This window comes from Panulirus ornatus, chromosome 63 (assembly GCF_036320965.1).
Source record: "Panulirus ornatus isolate Po-2019 chromosome 63, ASM3632096v1, whole genome shotgun sequence".
NCBI lineage: Eukaryota > Metazoa > Arthropoda > Malacostraca > Decapoda > Palinuridae > Panulirus > Panulirus ornatus.
The window spans coordinates 26,280,968-26,304,155 of NC_092286.1; the positions used below are offsets into that span (position 1 = coordinate 26,280,968).

The 23,188-nt window shown below is 38.9% G+C and overlaps 1 protein-coding gene across 7 annotated transcripts in view; it reads right to left on the reverse strand.

The window, feature by feature from the left end:
• LOC139745940 (uncharacterized) overlaps positions 1 to 23,188 on the reverse strand; it is a 226,610-nt gene that overhangs the window by 52,083 nt on the left and 151,339 nt on the right. For all 7 annotated transcript variants that reach the window (XM_071656637.1, XM_071656638.1, XM_071656634.1 and 4 more), the window contains one exon: positions 19,388 to 19,591. In XM_071656637.1, the coding sequence (XP_071512738.1) occupies positions 19,388 to 19,591 (204 nt within the window). The remainder of the gene's footprint in view (positions 1 to 19,387; positions 19,592 to 23,188) is intronic.

Consider the following 23,188-nt stretch of genomic DNA (forward strand, 5'->3'; position numbering starts at 1 on the left):
GGTGGAGGGAACGAGGAGAAGAGGGAGACCAAATTGGAGGTGGAAAGATGGAGTGAAAAGGATTTTGTGTGATCGGGGCCTGAACATGCAGGAGGGTGAAAGGAGGGCAAGGAATAGAGTGAATTGGAGCGATGTGGTATACAGGGGTTGACGTGCTGTCAGTGGATTGAATCAAGGCATGTGAAGCGTCTGGGGTAAACCATGGAAAGCTGTGTAGGTATGTATATTTGCGTGTGTGGACGTGTGTATGTACATGTGTATGGGGGGGGTTGGGCCATTTCTTTCGTCTGTTTCCTTGCGCTACCTCGCAAACGCGGGAGACAGCGACAAAGTATAAAAAAAAAAAAAAAAAAAAAAAAAAAACTGCAATAACATCCACTCTTGCCGCCTTGTCAAATTTCAACTTCCACAAGGCTTTCACCATCACTTCTCTCTTCACCAAATCATTTTCCCTAACCCTCTCACTTTGCACACCACCTTGACCAAAACACCCTATATCTGCCACTCTATCATCAAACACATTCAACAAACCTTCAAAATACTCACTCCATCTCCTCCTCACTTCATCACTACCTGATATCACTTTCCCCTTCACCAATGTTCCCATTTGTTCTTTTGTCTTTCACACATTATTTTACCTCCTTTCATATCATCTTTTTGTCCTCCCAAAATTTAATGATACTCTCTCACCCCAACTCTCCTTTGTCCTCTTTTTCACCTCTTGCACCTTTCTCTTGACCTCCTGCCACTTTCCCTCATACATCTCCCAGTCATTTACACTCCTTTCTTTTAAGTACCATCCAAATGTCTCTTTTCTCCATCACTAGCAACTTTATTCCATCCAATTACTCACTACCCTTTGTAGTTTGCCCACCTTCCACCTTTCTCATGCTGCATACATCTGTTGTACATGTCATCACTGCTTCCCTAAATACATCCCATTCTTCACCCATTCCCTTTACTTCATTTGCTCTCACCTTATGCCATTCTACACTAATCTCTGCTGGTATATCTTGACACATCTCCTTTCCAAGCTCATTTACTCTCACCACTCTCTTCTCCCCTCCATTCTCTCTTTTCTGAGAACCACTACAAATCTTCACCTTTGCCTCAACAGGAGAGTTATCAGACATCCCACCAGCTGCCCCTCTCAGCACATTTACATCCAAAAGTCTCTCTTTTACACGTCTATCAATTAATATGTAATCCAATGATGCCCTTTGACCATCTCTCCTACTCACATATATATATATATATATATATATATATATATATATACACTTGTGTATATATTTCTTTAAACCAGGTATCACCAATCATCAGTCTTTTTTCAGCACACAAATCCACAAGCTCTTCACCATTTCTATTCACAGCACTGAACACCCAATGTGCACCAATTATACCCTGAACTGCTACATTACTAACCTTCACATTCAAATCACCCAACACTAATACCCATTCTCGTGCACCAAAACTACTGATACATTCACTCAGCTGCTCCTGAAACACTTGCCTATCTTGACCTTTCTTCTCATGACCAGGTGCATAAGTACCAATAATCACCCATCTCTTGCCATTCACTTTGTTTTATCCATATCAATCTAGAATTTACTTTCTTACACTCTATCACACAATCCCACAACTCTTGCTTCACGAGTAGTGCTACTCCTTCCTAGGTCTATGGTAATTATAAATGAATAAAGAAATATATAACTCTGCCTGCTTGAGGCTACACCCCAAGTTAAAAGCAACTTGTACTGAAGCCATATCCTTGTCAGTTGATGAAACAGAGCTCAAGCTCATCAAATGATATCTTCCTTCAAAAGGAGTGCCTCATCCCTATTATTGAATGTACAACAGCAATGAGATGCAGGAGCCTCTGGAAAAAAAGTCCTGGATAATGCCAGAACCTTTTAAGATAGGAGACCTGGGTTGTCTTATACATGACAGCTAGGGAGTGGATGTGAATAACTGATGACATTTCTTCATCTGTTCTTCAAGCTAACTTGCTAATGCAGGACATGTTAGACAAGTATTAAAAAAACAATTTTCTTTTCAAATATGTTCATCATTTCCCACATTAGCAAAGTAGTATCAAGAAAAGATGGAGAAATTGCTTCATTTGCTCACATCCACTCTCTACTGTCATTACTCCAGTCCCTCAGCATACTACTCATTCTATCTCTCATAAAATGACCCAACCTAACCCCATAATATCTCTATTTTTCCTAGTCCATTCTAGAAGTCTTGTCAAATTTCACTCTTATTCTTTTTCAATTTTTCATAAATTATTACCTACAGTCCTTGTTTCTACCTCTGAATCATCTTCCCCAGACCAAAATACATTTTGACTTTATCTATATACTTAGAATCATAAACTTAATCAAAATGCTCCAATCCATGATATATCAAACTTTCTATAATGTATATATGTCCAAATGGGTCAATGCATAATATTTCTTTTTAAATCCTTTGTTCTAAGTTTCTTCAGAATTTGCTCTCAAAACTAGCTTTCTTTCCTCTAGTTCTCTGCTGCCCTCATTTTATAGTCTTTCAGCTTTCTTTTAAATGGCTTTTTGAATCTTTACAATATTATGCTTCTTTATATTACAACTGCTTAATCTCTTGTATTTCACGATATATCTTAAAATTCTCAAGTCACTACACATTCCACATCATTCTACCATGCTTTTACCTTGATTTTCACTTCCCACCTCCTCATCTCTTCTGCTATATCCAAATTATATTCATAAATTTTGCCAAAATCTCATACACTCTGGTATTCTTCACCTAGAAAGTTCACTAAGCCATACATTTCATACCTCAGGACAAAGTTACTTCAATGCTCAACCCTCCACTGCTGACTAGGTAATTTACCCTCCTCTCTTCCTTATTCCCAAAACACTGTAACATAACACCCAACATACTGTGTCAACTCTTGGTGACAGTCCATTCACTTTAAATACTTAAGACCTATACAAACTTTCAATTTGTTTCACAATTACTACATAAAGACTCAATTCCCATTTTCTTTTCACTGTCTCAGAACCTATAAATGCTTTCCATTTGTCATGAACTAAACCATATTACACACATGCATTAAAAGATCCATGTTTGAAAATACTGAATCCTTTGTATAAGGCAATTGATATTTTGGCATAGAAAGGGATGTATGAAAAGTATAAAATGATATCATGCATGTTTCACTGACAATCATACTTTTTAATTCATCTTGAATAGAGATGATTGTGATTCAACAGGTATTTCTTTCATTTTCATCACTTGCATCACAAAATTTTCCAAAAGAGCAAACAAAAGTCTCTAGCCACTCTGTACATTCACTTCAAACAACTCACTCAACAATATCAACTTCCTAATGTCTTTGACACTCCATAAAATATTCTCTCTTTCAATGAAGTAAGTCATTCCTTTTAATGACAAACAGTCATTACCAAGTTGTAAGAACCACCTTATCAAGCACATCCTCATCAGCTCAAATCAACTTTATATTCCCCTTCACTTATATTTTCCAGTCTTTCCAAAGTAAAGATAAATCATTGGATAATTTGACCACTACATAGCAGGTCAGTTTCTATTTACAAATTCCATGTGTGAAAGTCTTCTCCATACTGGAAGATTATATAATGTAATCAAACATGCACTCTTTCTTCAAAATCTTACCTCTTATGAGAATATCTTCAGAATTCCCAAATTCCTTCCAACTATCACACTTACTATTACTCGTTTCAATCAGTGTTTGAACAATATAATGGTACAATATACCAATGTAAACTTTTATCATTTATATTTAGTGAATGTTTGGTGGACAAAGCTTTAAATATATGACAAACCCATTTCCACAGGCATAAAAATATTAGTGAATTCATCACACTATACAAAAAAGTGCATTTATTCTTTGTCATGACACAAGAAAGTGTCACATCATCTGTGAGTATCACTAAAGACAAATTTCAGAAGCACTAACTCACAGAAAGCAGTTTACAACTGCATCAGTGGCCCATTGCATAACATGGTCACTGAGAGAGGAGAGAGCACTTTCTATAACCAGTGCGAGAAGCATGCTGCAGCCTCTGTGCTTCACACGCCACTTGTCTATTTCTGTCTGTGGGCCAGTTACCCTCCATAGTATAGCTCAGTTGCCAACATTTGGTTTTATGAGGTATTTTAGAAATGTTTTCAAAACTCATCTTTCAATCATAATGATGGGATCATATTGAAAATATAAAACTGTTTCTTGTAAGGCTGAAGAGCTATAAAAATGTTTTTTCATCAGTCATAGTTAGTGGTGGCAACTCTCCACATCTAAGCTAACTATATCTGGTGCACACAGCATGCAGGTTTCACTGGAAGCATGTGACTCCATTACAGATGGTGGCTATAAGTATGGCTCACATTATAACTTAAAAGGTTAGTACAAGAATTTCTTAGACTCTGTTTGCCCATAGATCTGTGTCCAAACAAAAAGTCATGTATTTCATTACCATCTCTTCTTCATGCTTTCAAGAAATACTAAGAACTAACAATGAAATTAAGTCTCTGGCTTTGTTTTTTCCTAATACTGATTACCGTATAATCTATTAGAAGATAACAGTAAAACGCTGCGTTTGCATAATCCCTATCAACACTTGTAAATCTTAAACCATATTTGTATTTCATACACTGTTCTTCATGTACTCCATCCACAAACCTTTTTCTGATAACTAAACTCTTGATGCACATCCTGCTCAATCCATCCTTCCCACTGCCATCCTTTCTAATCATACTCTGAAATACCTTTTTTTTTTTTTTTTTTGCTTTGTCGCTGTCTCCCGCGTTTGCGAGGTAGCGCAAGGAAACAGACGAAAGAAATGGCCCAACCCACCCCCATACACATGTATATATATACGTCCACACACGCAAATATACATACCTACACAGCTTTCCATGGTTTACCCCAGACACTTCACATGCCCTGATTCAATCCACTGACAGCACGTCAACCCCGGTATACCACATCGATCCAATTCACTCTATTCCTTGCCCTCCTTTCACCCTCCTGCATGTTCAGGCCCCGTTCACAAAAAATCTTTTTCACTCCATCTTTCCACCTCCAATTTGGTCTCCCACTTCTCCTCGTTCCCTCCACCTGCGACACATATATCCTCTTGGTCAATCTTTCCTCACTCATTCACTCCATGTGCCCAAACCATTTCAAAATACCCTCTTCTGCTCTCTCAACCATGCTCTTTTTATTTCCACACATCTCTCTTACCCTTACGTTACTTACTCGATCAAACCACCTCACACCACACATTGTCCTCAAACATCTCATTTCCAGCACATCCATCCTCCTGCACACAACTCTATTCATAGCCCACACCTCGCAACCATACAACATTGTTGGAACCACTATTCCTTCAAACATACCCATTTTTGCTTTACGAGATAATGTTCTCGACTTCCACACATTCTTCAAGGCTCACAGAATTTTCATCCCCTCCCCCACCCTATGATCCACTTCTGCTTCCATGGTTCCATCCGCTGCCAGATCCACTCCCAGATATCTAAAACACTTTACTTCCTCCAGTTTTTCTCCATTCAAACTTACCTCCCAATTGACTTGACCCTCAACCCTACTGTACCTAATAACCTTGCTCTTATTCACATTTACTCTTAACTTTCTTCTTTCACACACTTTACCAAACTCAGTCACCAGCTTCTGCAGTTTCTCACATGAATCAGCCACCAGCGCTGTATCATCAGCGAACAACAACTGACTCACTTCGCAAGCTCTCTCATCCCCAACAGACTTCATACTTGCCCCTCTTTCCAAAACTCTTGCATTCACCTCCCTAACAACCCCATCCATAAACAAATTAAACAACCATGGAGACATCACACACCCCTGCCGCAAACCTACATTTACTGAGAACCAATCACTTTCCTCTCTTCCTACACGTACACATGCCTTACATCCTCTATAAAAACTTTTCACTGCTTCTAACAACTTGCCTCCCACACCATATATTCTTAATACCTTCCACAGAGCATCTCTATCCACTCTATCATATGCCTTCTCCAGATCCATAAATGCTACATACAAATCCATTTGCTTTTCTAAGTATTTCTCACATACATTCTTCAAAGCAAACACCTGATCCACACATCCTCTACCACTTCTGAAACCACACTGCTCTTCCCCAATCTGATGCTCTGTACATGCCTTCACCCTCGCAATCAATACCCTCCCATATAATTTACAAGGAATACTCAACAAACTTATACCTCTGTAATTTGAGCATTCACTCTTATCCCCTTTGCCTTTGTACAATGGCACTATGCACGCATTCCGCCAATCCTCAGGCACCTCACCATGAGTCATACATACATTAAATACCCTTACCAAACAGTCAATAATACAGTCACCCCCTTTTTTAATAAATTCCACTGCAATACCATCCAAACCTGCTGCCTTGCCGGCTTTCATCTTCCGCAAAGCTTTTACTACCTCTTCTCTGTTTACCAAATCATTTTCCCTAATCCTCTCACTTTGCACACCACCTCGACCAAAACACCCTATATCTGCCACTACTTGTTATCACCTCCCCATTTGCGCCCTTCACTGAAGTTCCCATTTGCTCCCTTGTCTTACGCACTTTATTTACCTCCTTCCAGAACATCTTTTTATTCTCCCTAAAATTGAATGATACTCTCTCACCCCAACTCTCATTTGCCCTCTTTTTCACCTCTTGCACCTTTCTCTTGACCTCCTGTCTCTTTCTTTTATACATCTCCCACTCAATTGCATTTTTTCCCTGCAAAAAATCGTCCAAATGCCTCTCTCTTCTCTTTCACTAATAATCTTACTTCTTCATCCCACCACTCACTACCCTTTCTAATCAACCCACCTCCCACTCTTCTCATGCCACAAGCATCTTTTGCGCAATCCATCACTGATTCCCTAAATACATCCCATTCCTCCCCCACTCCCCTTACTTCCATTGTTCTCACCTTTTTCCATTCTGTACTCAGTGTCTCCTGGTACTTCCTCACACAAGTCTCCTTCCCAAGCTCACTTACTCTCACCACCCTCTTCACCCCAACATTCACTCTTCTTTTCTGAAAACCCATACAAATCTTCATCTTAGCCTCCACAAGATAATGATCAGACATCCCTCCAGTTGCACCTCTCAGGACATTAACATCCAAAAGTCTCTCTCTGAACTGTTCTCCTTTCAAACTAAAATGACTAAGCTTCTCTAATTTCTTTCAATTATCTAAATACAAATGGGAGAATTAACATACACTTTTCTGATTCAGCGCAAATGGCAGCTTTATCTGTGGTGTAGCAGGTAATGTTACTGACCATCATGTACACCAGCACTATTCAATTACTTCAGGAGTAGGGCCAGACTATGAAACTCAAATTGATGGAAGGGCCATACATTTAATCTCACATCCAATTTTTCTCTAAACATTTCATTCAACTAATTATCAAAACTGATCACATGTTTCATTAAGCTAATAAAGACAGATGGTCATGATAAAAATCTATTCATATAAAATTTCGTAAGCACTTAAATAGATAATTTCATTAATCTTAATTCTTCTAAGTCTATGAAATGGCCAATGAAAAAACACTCAAAGGTCAGATTTGCCCTGTGGGCCACCAACTGAATAGTCCTAATGTGTGTGTGTGTTTGTTTGTGTATGTGTCTGTTTTTATGTGTGTGTGTGTGTGTGTATGTGTGTGTGTGTTTGCATACACAGGAATAAAGACATAATACATATGTCCAAGGTAAGAGATGGGACACCACAAGTATAAAACTCTCTCCCCTGAACAAAGAGATAATAAAGAAAGATTGTAACCAAAGTGTCTTTGAAAGCTTCCATTTCATTCTAAAATCATTCAATTGCATATTCTTTAATTGCTTATCTCTCAACTCTTATGCTTTATACTTAAAATATTTACCAACCACTGTGAAATTATAGCTTTGATGCACTCCCAGGTTTATTTGCAACTACTCATTCATACCAACATTTACTCTAATAGGAACAAAATTTTCATCACGAAGGCTAAACAGCATCAACAGCCTTCCATCTCAATACAGGTGAGTCAGCATTTCCAAAAGCCCTTTTTCTTCATTTTATCATACACCCTTTTCTAGATCCAAAAATGCTGCATGCACTTTACTTTTTCTTTCTAACAGAATTTAGCCAGAAAGCATGGGAAAACAGGCCAGCTTTGCCCTCTTTCAGCATACCATAGCAATATCTCCAATACTATTTGAAGATTAAACACAACATCTGCCTAAGAGACAGAGTATACAAAGTATACATAAACACAACTAACTCATTCGCATGTAGGAAATCAACTCAGCAACAGAGTCTTATCATTCACCTAAGAGCTTCATCAAGTTGCTCTTCTCTTTAACAAACTAAGAGTCCTTTCATCAATGCTCATCTTCTTTTAAAGGGGAAACAAATGATTGGATTTTCCTTCCTATTTAGTGGTCTTACCTCAAATGACTAAAATTCTAACCACAGTCAAATAATAAGGTATCAGTCTCTTAAAATCATTTTGTTCTTTTTCAGTTACCTCTCAAATTCATGTAGCCCTACGATGCCTTGAAGGTTTACATACCCTCACTTTAAATCTCTCCTCATGTCATGTTAACCTATGTGTTTTGCTCTGCTCCAAACTTGAAATTGTGAAGGGGTCTATTTATTCTTACAGGAAATGTTTTCAGTCGTAACAACTGATCCATATATAAAGAGGATCCTGAGCTGTGGAGGGACCTCCATAGCTTAGGTTCTTGTGTACTGAAGACATATGCACACCAAATCTAACCCTTTTTAACATACAAATGATTGCCCCCTTTCATACGAAAAAAACAAAAGCAAAAACAAAAAATGTGTGTGTCATGAAAAAGTGCACAAAAAGTAAAAAAAAAAAAAACTTTGAAAATGAATCATTCTTGGTTCAGGAAATACACATTATCTATCAAACTTGCCAGTTCTCTGTACATACATAAAATTCACTTACAGGTCATACATTTTTTCTCCATTTAACTATGTGTAGAAAAGTTCAAAACTATTGTTTTTCTTATGAATTAAGAGTTAAGTGTTCACAGCTTACATAAAAAAAAAAAATATTATGGGACTGTCTAATCCTAAGCAAGGGTGATGAGGGTATATTGGGAATGGTGCAGTGGGTACTACAGGTGATGGGGTGTTTTGAAATCGTTTTGTCGCATGGAGAGAATGAGTGAGGAAAGATTGACAAAAAGGATATATGTGTCAGAGGTGGAGGGAATGAGGAGAAGTGGGAGACCAAATTGGAGGTGGAAAGATGGAGTGAAAAGGATTTTGAGCAATCGGGCCCTGAACATGCAGGAGGGTAAAAGGCATGCAAGGAATAATGTGAATTGTGAACGATGTGGTATACTGGGGTCGACATGCTGACAATGGATTGAACCAGGGAAGGGGAAGCGTCTGGGGTAAACCATGGAACGTTTTGTGGGGCCTGGATGTGGAAAGGGAGCTGTGGTTTTGGTGCATTATACATGACAGCTAGAGACTGAGTGTGAACGAATGTGGCCTTTGTTGTCTTTTCCTAGCGCTACCTGGAGTGCATGCAGGGGGAGGGGATTGTAATTTCATGTGTGGAGGAGTAGCGACGGGAATGAATAAAGGCAGCAAATATGAATTATGTACATGTGTATATATGTATATGTCTCTGTATGTATATATATGTATATGTTGAAATGTAGAGGTACGTATATGTGCGTGTGTGGACGTGTATGTATATACATGTGTATGTGGGTGGGTTGGGCAATACTTTCGCCTGTTTCCTTGCACTACCTTGCTAACGCGGGAGACAGAGACAAAGTATAATAATATAAATAAAAAGAACATTCACTATTTCCAGCGTTACCAAGGTAGTGCTAGGGTCAAGTAAAGAAATGGCCTCATTTGCTCACATCCACTCTCTATTTGTCAGACAAAAAGTACTTAAGCCAGAATTCCTTATCCACAAACAGACCCCACAGATCTTTCCATGGTTTCCCCTGACTGCTTCATATGCACTGGATCAGCCCACTGACAATGTAATCATTTGTAAATTACATTGCTCTAATCAGCTCTATGTTCATATTCAGGCCTTGAGCCTTCAAAGCATATTTCAGTCCAACCTTTCACCCTGTCCTTGGTTTCTCCTTTTTCCTTGTTCCTTTCACCTCTGACATGTATAAACTTCTGGTCATCCTTTCCTTATTCATCCTCTCCATATGCCCAGACCATTTCAGCACACCCTCTTCAGCCCTCTCATACATACTCCCTTTACCACCACACCTCTCTTCTGCCATACTTCTTATTCAGTTAAACCTCCTCTATCTATCTATATCTCTGATGCCCGAAAATACTTCCCCTTTTCTTTTTCCGTTTCACAATTCTATATATGAATTAAGGCCCAGCACTGATGTGGACAATTGTCCATGACTAAATCCTTCAACATGCCTTCCTCATATACACCATATACTGCATTCTTCTTCTGTTTCTCTCCCTCCAGTATTCCTCCACCCTATTTGCCCAAGTCACTGATGGTCTTCCACTCACACCATCCCCTATAATTGTACTGTTATACACTTTCCTTGTAAAGTCCTAGACTTGCACTCTTTCCATTTGCCTAAACCACCTCAAAGTATTATGCTTCACCCATTCTACCACTCCACAATTCACTCCTTTTGCATTCCTTGCCATACCACATCTCTCATACACCCTTTCATTTCTTTCTTTGTTTCATCTAGTCACATCACATGCTCTTTTCAAATAACTCATTTCCACAGCCAGGATTCTTTATCTCTGTGCCTCATTCCACATCAAAGTTTCAGCTACATAGGTCAGGGTTGAGAGGGCTATGCTACCCCTTAATCCTCTCTTCACTTCCATACTTAACCTCAACCCTTCATTATTCTATTAAGGGACCAATGACTCTTTTACCCTGTACTGCTGTCTCTCCCTTATCTCTCCTTTCATATCAACAAACTTACCCAAGACAGCTCCTAGATACTTAAATTCCCTTACTTCTTCCAGTCCTTTTTCCCCATAACCACAGCACAATTTAGTACACTTTCTTCTTTCACTCTATATGGTTTTACAATATCCGTACTTTCACTCCATTTCCTTTCAAACATCATTGCTTTTATTTGCATTAACCTTCAATCTCCTATGCTTACAGACATTAAAAAACACACTTACAACCTTCTGCAACTCCTATTCACTCTCAGAAAACAACACAGTGTCATCCACAAACAGGCTTGCCAATAGCCACCGTGTCTTACCGCCACACTCAATCTCTACTCTCCATTTTTCTAGTTTTGCTTTTATCTCTCTAATCACTCCATCCATACATACATATATATATATATATATATATATATATATATATATATATATATATCCTCCCCTCTCAATTTTTTTTAATTTTCCAAAAGAAGGAACAGAGAAGGGGGCCAGGTGAGGATATTCCCTCAATGGCCCAGTCCTCAGTTCTTAACGCTACCTCGCTAACGCGGGAAATGGCGAATAGTTTAAAAAAAAAAAAAAATATATATATATATATATATATATATATATATATATATATATATTTTCTTTCTTTCTTTTAAACTATTCGCCATTTCCCGCGTTAGCGAGGTAGCGTTAAGAACAGAGGACTGGGCCTTTTTTGGAATGTCCTCACCTGGCCCCCTCTGTTCCTTCTTTTGGAAAAAAAGAAAAAAAAAAAAAAAATGAGAGGGGAGGATTTCCAGCCCCCCGCTCCCTCCCCTTTTAGTCGCCTTCTACGACATGCAGGGAATACGTGGGAAGTATTCTTAATCCCCTATCCCCAGGGATAATATATATATATATATATATATATTTTTTTTTTTTTTTTTTCATACTATCCGCCATTTCCCGCGACAGCGAGGTAGCGTTAAGAACAGAGGACTGGGCCTTTGAGGAAATATCCTCACCTGGCCCTCTTCTCTGTTCCTTCTTTTGGAAAATTAAAAAAAAAAAAAAAAAAAAGAAAGAAAAAAAAAAAACGAGAGGGGAGGATTTCCAGCCCCCCGCTCCCTTCCCTTTTAGTCGCCTTCTACGACACGCAGGGAGTACGTGGGAAGTATTCTTTCTCCCCTATCCCCAGGGATAATATATATATATATATATATATATATATATATATATATATATATATATATATATATATATATATATATATTTTTTGTTTTTGTTTTTTTGCTTTGTTGCTGTCTCCCGCGTTTGCGAGGTAGCGCAAGGAAACAGACGAAAGAAATGGCCCAACCCACCCCTATACACATGTATATACATACGTCCACACACGCAAATATACATACCTACACAGCTTTCCATGGTTTACCCCAGACGCTTCACATGCCCTGATTCAATCCACTGACAGCACGTCAACCCCAGTATACCACATCGATCCAATTCACTCTATTCCTTGCCCTTCTTTCACCCTCCTGCATATATATATATATATATATATATATATATATATATATATATATATATATATATATATATATATATATAAAACAGCCACAGTGACATCACACAGCCATGTAACCCAAAACTTTCGATCAGCTCAAACCACCAATTATCCTCAACATCTAATTTCCTATGCCTTCACCCTATTCTTTATAATTTTGTATGAGGCTCATACCTTGCATCCGTACAGCACTGACAGGACAACTACACCAACAAACATGTCTCAATGTGCCCAAGACCTATGCCCCCTCACCATCCAATGGGTCACTTCAGCTCCCATGGTTGCATCTGCTGCCATATCCATTCCTGGGCACCCACTTACTCCAACTTCTCTTCATTCAAACTTACACTCAAATAACTTTGTCTCTTTTCACTGCTAAATGTAATAACCTGGCTTTTATTCATTACATCATTATTATCATACTTGACACCGTCTCCTGTGTCAGCAAGATAGCACCAGGATACAGACGAAGAATGACCTATCCACTCATATCCACATACATACATAAACGCCCATACACGCACATATACATACATATACAAATCAACATGTACACATATCATACACATACACAGACATATACATATATACACATGTACAAATTCATACTTGCTTGCCTTCATCCACTCCCGGGGCTACCCTGTCTCACAGAAAACAGCATCGTTACCCCCTGCTTCAGCAAGGTAGAGCCAAGAAAACAGACAAAATAGGCTACATTCATTCTCACTCAATCTCTAGCTGTCATGTGTAGTGCACCGAAACCACAGCTCCCTATCCACATTCAGGCACCATGGTTTACCCTAAATGTTTCATGTGCCCTGGTTCAGTCCACTGACAGCATGTCGACCCTGATATGCCACATCATTCCAATTCACTCTATTCCTTGTACGCCTTTCACCCTCCTATATGTTTAGGTCTCAATTACTCAAAATCTTTTTCACTTCATCCTCCCACCTCCAATTTGGTCTCCTTGTTCCCTCCACCTCTGACACACATATCCTTTTTGTCAATCTTTCCTCACTCATTCACTCAATATGTCCAAACCATTTCAACATACCCTCTTCTGCCCTCTGGACCACACTCTTTTTATTTCCGTACATCTCTCTTACCCTTCTATTACTTACTCGATCAAACCATCTCTTACCACGTAATGTCCTCAAACATTTCATTTCCAACACATCCACCCTCTTCCGTGCAACCCTATCTATAGCCCATGCTTCACAACCATATAATATTGTTGGAACCACAATTCCTTCAAACATACCCATTGCTCCACAAACCTTTAGCCCCCCCCCCGTGACTCAGTTCCTCTTCCATGGTTCCATTTGCTGCTAAGTCCACTTCCAGATATCTAAAACACTTCACTTCCTCCAATTTTTCTCCATTTAAACTTACATCCCAACCAACTTGTCCCTCAACCCTAGTGAACCTTATAACCTTGCTCTTATTCACAATTGCTCTCAACTTTCTCCTTTCACACACTTTACCAAAATCAGTCACCAACTTCTTCACTTTCTCATTTGAATCAGCCATCAGAGCTGTATCATCAGCGAAAACCAACTGACTCACTTCCTAGGCCCTCTCATCTACAACAGACTGCATACTCACCCCATCTCCAACATGCATTTACCTCCCTAATCACCCCATCCATAAACAAATTAAACAACCATGGTGACATCACACACCCCTGCTGTAGACTGACCTTCACTGGAAACCAATCACTCTCCTCTCTTCCTACACGTACACATGCCTTACATCCTCAATAAAAACTTTTCACTGCTTCTAACAACTTGCCTCCCACACCATATATTCTTAATACCTTCCACAGAGCATCTCTATCAACTCTATCATATGCCTTCTCCAGATCCATAAATGCTACATACAAATCCATTTGCTTTTCTAAGTATTTCTCACATACATTCTTCAAAGCAAACACCTGATCCACACATCCTCTACCACTTCTGAAACCACACTGCTCTTCCCCAATCTGATGCTCTATACATGCCTTCACCCTCTCAATCAATACCCTCCCATATAATTTCCCAGGAACACTCAACAAACTTATACCTCTGTAATTTGAGCACTCACTTTTATCCCCTTTGCCTTTGTACAATGGCACTATGCACGCATTCCGCCAATCCTCAGGCACTTAACCATGAGCCATACATACAATGAATATCCTCACCAAACAATCAACAACACAGTCATCCCCTTCTTTAATAAATTCTACTGCAATACCATCCAACCCTGCCGCCTTGCCAGATTTCATCTTCTGCAAAGCTTTCACTACCTTTTCTCTCTGAACCAAATCATTCTCCCTGACCCTCTCACTTTGCACACCACGAGCAAAACATCCTACATCTGCCACTCTATCATCAAACACATTCAACAAACCTTCAAAATAGTCACTCCATCTCCTTCTCACTTCATCACTACCTGTTATTACCTCCCCCATTGCCCCCTTCACTGATGTTCCCTTTTGTTCTTTTGTCTTATGCACGTTATATACCTCCTTCCAAAACATCTTTTTATTCTCCCTAAAGTTTAATGATACTCTCTCACCTCAACTCTCATTTGCCCTCTTTCAAACCTTGCCCCTTCCTCTTGACCTCCTGCCACTTTCATTTATGTATCTCCAAGTAATCTGCACTCCTTGCTTGTAAGTATCGTCCAAACACCTCTCTTTTCTCTTTCACTAACAACTTTACTTCATCCCACCACTCACTACCTTTTCTAATCTGCCCACCTCCCACCTTTCTCATGCCACAAGCATCTTTTGGCCAACCTTTTTCACTGTTCCCAAAATACATCCCATTCCCCCCCCCCACCCCCTTTAACCCCTTTTGTTCTCCCCTTTTTTTCCCAATTCTTCTATTCCTCCCTGGTACTTCCTCACACAAGTCCCCTTTCCCAAGCTCCCCTTCCCTTTTTCCCCACTCTCTTCCCCCAAAACTTTCTCTTTTCCTTTTCTAAAAACCCCCTCTATAATCTTTCCCCCTTTCCGCCCCCACAAGAAAAATGATCAACAGTTTAGACAGAGACAGATAGCTAGAAAGGAAGACGAGAGTGAATGTAAACAAAAGGAAAGTAATGAGATGCATCAGGGTGATAAAATAGGATGGTTTGAGACCAATCTGAATGTGGAGGACTAGGAGGAAGTTGTGTGCTACAGAGGGGAGTGGAAGATACAGCAAATGAAACCATGGATGTTGAGGTGACTCATACAGAGAGAGAGGGGGTTCAGGTCCTGGGTGCATAAAAAAGTATGCAGAGAGGTGAGTGACTGCTGATGCAAAGATGGATATGCTTAAAGGTATGGCAATCGAATAGTGTTGCAAGGTTGTGAGCCTTGGGCCCTGACTGGAACAATATATTGGAAAAGGGTGGATGTTTTGGAAATATAATGTCTAGGGAAAATATGTGGTGTGAAGCAGATTAGTCACATGAGGAGCAACAGGGCAAGGAAGAGGTGTGGTAGTAAGCAGAATATGATTGAAAGGCTGAATGGTGTGTGCTGAAATGGTTTAGAAATATACAGAAAATGTGTGAAGAGATACAGGTTAAAACGCAGGCATCTCAGAGGGGGAAGAAGTGAGAAGGTGAGGTAAACTAGGAGGGAGATAGAAGGATGAAGAGATTACAAATTCATACTTCCATAATCTTTTTACAAACTTGTTGAAATGGAAATGATTTGCTTTATTCACCGAGGGGAACTTTAAAAATTTTTTTTAAAAAATTTTTTTGGGGGGTTTAAATTAAAAAAAAAAAACAAAAGGGGGGGGTTTTTTTGGCTTAAAAAAATTTTTTTTTTAAAAAAAAGGGGAAAAAAAGGGGGAAAAGGTTTTAAAAAAAAAGGGGGGAAAAATTTTTTTTTTTTGGGGAAAAAAGGGGGAATTTAAATTTTTTTAATTTTGATAAAAAAAATTTTTGGGGGGTTTTTTTAAAATTTTTTTTTTTTTAAAAAAAAATTTTTTTTTTTTTTTAAAAAAAAATTTTTTGTTTTTTTTTTCCCCCCCAACTTTTTAAATTTTTCCCCCCAAAAAAAAAAAAATTTTTTTCCCCCCCTTTTTAAATTAAAAATTTTTTTTTTTAAAAAAAAAGGGAAATTTTCCCCCCTTTTTTTTTTTTTTTTCCCCCCCTTTAAATCCCCTTTTTTTTTTTTTCCCAAAAAACCCTTTTTTCCCCAAAAAAAAAAACCCCCCTTTTTTTAAAATTTAAAAATTTTTTTCCCCCCCCCCAAAAAAAAAAACCCCCTCCCCCCCCCAAAAAAAAAACCCCTTTCCCCCTTTCCCCCCAAAAAACCCCTTTTTTTTTGGAAAAAAAAAAAAAATTAAAAAAAAAACCCCCCCCCCCCTTCCCAAAAAAAAAAAAACCCAAAAAAAGGGGGGGGTATTTAAAAAATTTCCCCCCAAAAAAAATTTTTTTTTTTTTATTTTTTTTTTTTTTTTTTAAAGGGGAAAAAAAAATTGCCCCAAAAAAAAAAACCCCCCCCCAAAAACCTCCCCCCCTTTTTTTATTATACTTTGTCGCTGTCTCCCGCATTAGTGATGTAGTGCAAGGAAATAGACGAAAGAATGGCCCAACCCACCCACATACATATGCATATACATACACATCCACACACGCACATATACATACTCTACATTACAACATATACATACATATACATACACAGACATATACATATATACACATGTACATAATTCATACTTGCTGCCTTTATTCATTCCCGTCGCCACCCCACCACACATGAAATGACAGCCCCCTCCCCCTGCATGCATGTGAGGCAGTGCTAGAAGAAGATAAGAAGGCCACGTTCATTCACACTCAGTCTCTACCTGTCATGTATAATGCACCGAAACCACAGCTCCCTTTCCACATCCAGGCCCCACAGAACTTTCCATGGTTTACCCCAGACGCTTCACATGCGCTGGTTTAATCCATTGACTGCACATTGACCCCAGTATACCCCATCATTCCAATTCACTCTATTCCTTGCACGCCTTTCACCCTCCAGCATGTTCAGGCCCTGATCGCTCAAAATGTTTTTCACTCCATCCTTCCACCTCCAATTTGGTCTCCCACCTCTCCTCGTTCCCTCCATCTCTGACACATATATCCTCTTGGTCAATCTTTCCTCACTCATTCTCTCCATGTGACCAAACCATTTCAAAACACCCTCTTGCTCTCACAACTACACTCCTTTTATTACCACACACCTCTCTTACCCTTTCATTGCTTACTCGATCAAACCACCTCCCACCACATATTGTCCCCAAACATCTCCTTTCCAACACATCCACCCTCCTCCGCACAACTCTATCTATAGCCCACGCCTTGCAACCATATAACATTGTTGGAACCACTATTCCTCCAAACATAACCATTTTTGCCCTCCGAGATAATGTTCTTGCCTTCCACACATTCTTCAACACTCCCAGAACCTTCATCCCCTCCCCCACCCTAAGACTCACTTCCACTTCCATGGTTCCACTCCCAGATATCTAAAACACTTCACTTCCTCCAGTTTTTCTCCATTCAAACTTATCTCCCAATTGACTTTGTCCCTCAACCCTACTGAACCTAATAACCTTACTCTTATTCACATTTACTCTTAGCTTTCTTCTTTCGCACACTTTACCAAATTCAGTCACCAACTTCTGCAGTTTCTCATCCGAATCAGCCACTAGAGCTGTATCATCAGCAAACAACAACAAATCAATACACATAATACAATAATTCAAATAATCCAAAGACCTATATTAGTGAAAAATACCCATGATTCCCTTCATGATCAAATCAGTATTATGAACCAATTGATATTTTCAAAGCTGAATCCTACATTAAATCTATCGTTCTCAAACAAGAAAATATTGTGAAGAGGGTCTGATTAAGAATGCAGCATATCACAAAGAGCTGAATATTCCATACTTCTGATTAAAGCTTGGGATGAAATCTGACCCATAAAATGCGAAAACTGAAATTAACAGCGTGATTTGTAAGGAGAAAATAATATAATTTTTGAAAGAAGAATCCGATAAGATAAAATAGAGAGATTTATATTGCCATGATAATTACTAGAACAAAAATCTTTTAAAGCACTACAGAAAAATATAGATGAATTTAAGGTGCTCTTGAAGTGAGGAAAAAAGAGTCACACATTACATATACCATATAAGAATAAAAGTTTGTAAACTAGAAAATTAGTCAAGCACCTATTGGTGAGCAGATGATGTGATACTAGGTACCAGCATGCAAAAACACAAAAGTGGTACCTCCTGAAGAAGCCTGGATGTAAGCGGGCAGTAACATCTTCTGTAAGCGAAGCAGCACCCTGGCTATTTAGCACCAAATTTGCTTCAGAAGTGCCTCTTATTTGATGTGATTCATGGTCTGCATCATTTACTGCAAGTTCAGTCTTAATCACAGTTAGTATGACTATTTCTCTCCCTCTTATTATAGAATATTTGTACTATAATATATCACTTTCACTACTGGGGACTCGAAACTTCCGAAAAACTTTCAACTAATCTATCAGTCACGCTCAGCTCCAATGCTGAATCATAACTGGGTGAACTATCATTAGTAACCTTTTCTTCAACCACCATCGCACCAATGTGATTTTCCATCTGTCTACTAGTGCTCTTGTGATCTCGTGGCCATGTGTTATTTACTGGCTGTAACTCCCAAGATCTGCTAACTAAGTCTTGAGGGTGTGGTTGTGAGTCACTCATCCTTGGGATGGATTTCAGTAGTGGCTCCCAGTGTACATGTGATTCATGGGATAAGTCTGGCACATGCATCTGAGAGAATGGCAGCCTGGGAGCATACCTGAGAAGAGAATGACCCATGCCAGTAGGCAAGGGGCTAGAAGAGGTAGAGCGTGACCCAGTGCCAGAGTGGATTGCAGAATCAATGGAGATAGTCATGGGGGCACTGCCAAAATCACAGGCTTCTGTCACAGGCCCTGTCGAGGACATGAGTTCCTCCTCAAGGTCCAACTCCAAAGATGAGTGGTCTGGCAACAACTGCAGTCTGCAAAATTATCCGATTGCACATTCAAATGTTAGGATGCTATAAGAACAATGGTAAAATTACTTCACATAATGATCTACGGACTAAAAATTTTTAAGTATTAAAAGAAAGTAAAGGAGCATGAATGAACAGCATGGAACATAATATTATCAAACTGAAACAAAGGCATGACTATCTATATATCTATCTACCTATGCAACCAAAATTTGTGTTTAAAATATCACTGCATATAGGCTCTAAACTTAGCAGAAATGCTGGGTTTGAAAAAGACAATCTGAACACTTTTTCCATGAGTACTTCCCCAAAAATAATGCTCTTTTTGTCAATGTACAATGTACACAGGCCACTATGGTCAGAGAACAAATGAGCTACTATGGCTACAGTGATCGGGCAGGTCACCACTTAGATGGGGAATTGGAAGGATAGGGCCATGCAGGAGGTAAGTGTCTGGGAGAGAGTTTCTCGGTAATGATGGCCAGTGCAAGTAGGAAGAAAGGGGAAGGGAGAGTTGCACATGGGATGAAGGTTGCAAAAGAATATGCAGGAGTTGGGAGTCTTGAAAGAGGAGGGCATACAGGGGGTGGGGGTCTGAGGAAGGGAGGGCAATGCAGGAGGTGAGGGTCTGGGAGGTTGAGGACTGTGTGGAAGTTGAGGGTTCTGGGAATGGGAGAGCTGTTTGAAGAGTGTGTGTGTGTGTGTGTGTGTGTGTGTGTGTGTGTGTGTGTCTGGGGATGGGAGGGCATTGGAGGAAGACAGAGACAAACTGGAAGAGAAAGCAGTGCTAGGGGTGGAATATGGGTAGGGAAGGCTGTACAGAGGGTGGGAGGGTAGGGGTTAGGGAAGGGCAAGACAATGCAGAGGATGGGGATGGGGAAGAGACAGCTGCTTAGCAGGCAGGTGACAGGAGAATGAAGAACCATGCATAGGGGTAAGGAAATCGGCAAGGGAGGGCAATTCAAGGGGAGGGGGTTTGGGGAAAGCAAGGGCCATTCAGAGGGTGGGGGTTGAAAGGAGTGTTTGTGAGAACTATGAAAGTCTGAAGCCCAGAATCAATGATGCTTTGAAGCTAGGATTAAGGACAGCTACAAAACAACCTGCACAGCTAGAGGTAACAATATATAGATGAAGTAATGAGCAGAAAAACACGAGAAATCAAAGAAAAAAATAAGCAGATGATGGAAATGGATAAAAAAAAAATGAAAATATGGTTGAAAACTGAAAAATCCTAAATATCTGCTTTCTCTAAGATATAAAGGGTGAAAACACAAAATTAAGAAAATAATTGAATTGTTAGAAAACAGAGAGTATTAAGAATATGCATTAACACGAAATAGGGAAAGGGATATACAGGCTGAACACCCCAAAGTCTAAGAAACGTAAATGACTTTCACCCAAAATACTGAGAACAAAGATCTGTCAGGAAAAGGGGGTTGCTAAAGTGGAGTGAATAAGATTTTGAGTTCTCTAGGTCTGAATATGCTGAAGGGGGAAAGTCATTCTTGGGATACAGTAAATTTGAACAATGTCATATACAGAGAGTGACATACTATCAATGGACTGAACTTGAAAATATGAAGCAGATATACTATCAGTGGACTGAACCAAAGAATATGAAGCAACCAGGAAAACCACAGATAGATCAGTATGGCTTGGTTGTGGTTTGGGGGCTATAGTTTTTATGCATTACACATGACAACTAGAGAATGGGTGTGAGAAAATGAGTATGAAAGAAAGATTATATTATATAAATAATGTAACTTACATCATTGGAAATTGTAACATAATTGCACTGGGATACATGTATTATGCTATTAGAGGGGATTCATCTTACATAGGGCAGTGTTGCAGCCTGAGCATTTCTTCATTTGGTAAATTCACCAAACACGTCCATAACATTTTACCATATCAATAGCTTTTTTCAGGAAAAAGCTCTTTCAGTGGAAAGAAAAAGAAATATACAAATTTCTTAAAATTTACAAAGAATTGCCACATTGAAGGCAAACTAAACAACTATAATAGCGGCAGTCAATGGGTTAACATTATTAGATATCATTGATACACAACTTGGAAAAAGTGATGCGCTTGTGTCTGACTAAATGGTTAATGAATAAATAATAAGACCAGAGAGAAATCAAATTTGAAAAAAAGATACAATCAGGGAAAGAACAGTTAAATAATTTCTATGAGGACATAAATCTGCAACTAGAATTCAATATCTATAACATTAACATTGGAATAAAGTTTTGTCAAATCTATAGTGAAGAGGTTAGAAAAAAGGTACCTTTAGCAGTAAACAAAAGGGGTAGGTTAGAAAAGAGAGAGATATACTGTGAAAGAGATATAAGCAGCACAGCAGCCAGCCAGCATTTGAAAGGTATTAGAGAGCAAGAAATGAGAGCAAAAATACATCATGGACAAGATACAAGAAAATCCAAAACTATTTCATAAATCAATCAGGATCATATTCATGTAAAGACAGCATATCAGGCTGAAGAATTCTACAGGAAGGGATTCTGAAGATGATAAGAAAACATGAAAGGAACTAATGATATACTTGAAAAGTAAACTCAAGGCAAAAACTATGATTTCAACATCAATGACAAGAGATAGGACTGAGGGATTAAAAAACAATTATATTCTAGAAAAGATGTCAGTACACTGCTGACAGATCCTGATCCATATCGTGTGGTCTCCCCGTATGTACTTAAAGCAATGGTCCCTAGCATTTTTCAGTTAATTTTCCCACTTGGCCTCAGTGTATGGTATTATGTACCCCTGCTCTGTGGTGACTTATTTTTTCAATTAGAACAAAATTATTTTATTACTCATTTCTATACCGATAAGTCTTGCAGCTCAGAGCAAACCTTAAGAGCCAAAGCAGCATTCTGCTTAAAGAAAACAATCGAATCGCAATATACTTTTTGTTCCTCAAAATGTACTTCCCACATCCAAAATGATGAGGCTTCATGTACCTCCATGGGGTATATTGACCTTAAGTCCTAAAGGAATGTGCAAAAGCACTTGAAGAACTACTTGAAATATTTTTAAAAGTGAAGAATATCTAGGACCACATCAATTCAGACATGCTGCAATCTCTTCAGCTAGTCTAATACATGATTTATGAAGTTTAACCCAAGTAAATGCAACGTATTGAAATAAGAGACAATGAGAGATGTGCTGCACAGTGAGATATGTACGAATGGAACTTGTGGGTCAACACTGTAGCCATCCTGTCTGCAAAACACCACAACCAGAAAATGTTAATGATGCAAACTGTCTGCTAGTATATACTATAAATAGACTTAATTACAGTATGCTATTAAATTCAGTAATCTATCTATAATGAACTTTAGACTTAGATTACAATATGCTTCTCAAATCTGGTTAGCATACTTAAAGAAACACAAAGAACTAATAAAGAAGACCTGAGAAAGGCAATAAAGATGGTGCCAGAAATAAAATACTGAATTTCTGGAAGAAGTTTGCCCACCATGGAAAACAGAACAATGGAGGAAGAGTTTATCACAACCAACAAGTTTCTAAGCCAATTAGTCAATGTCCATAATGATCAGTTCTTTGAAATGTGCAAAGACAGAG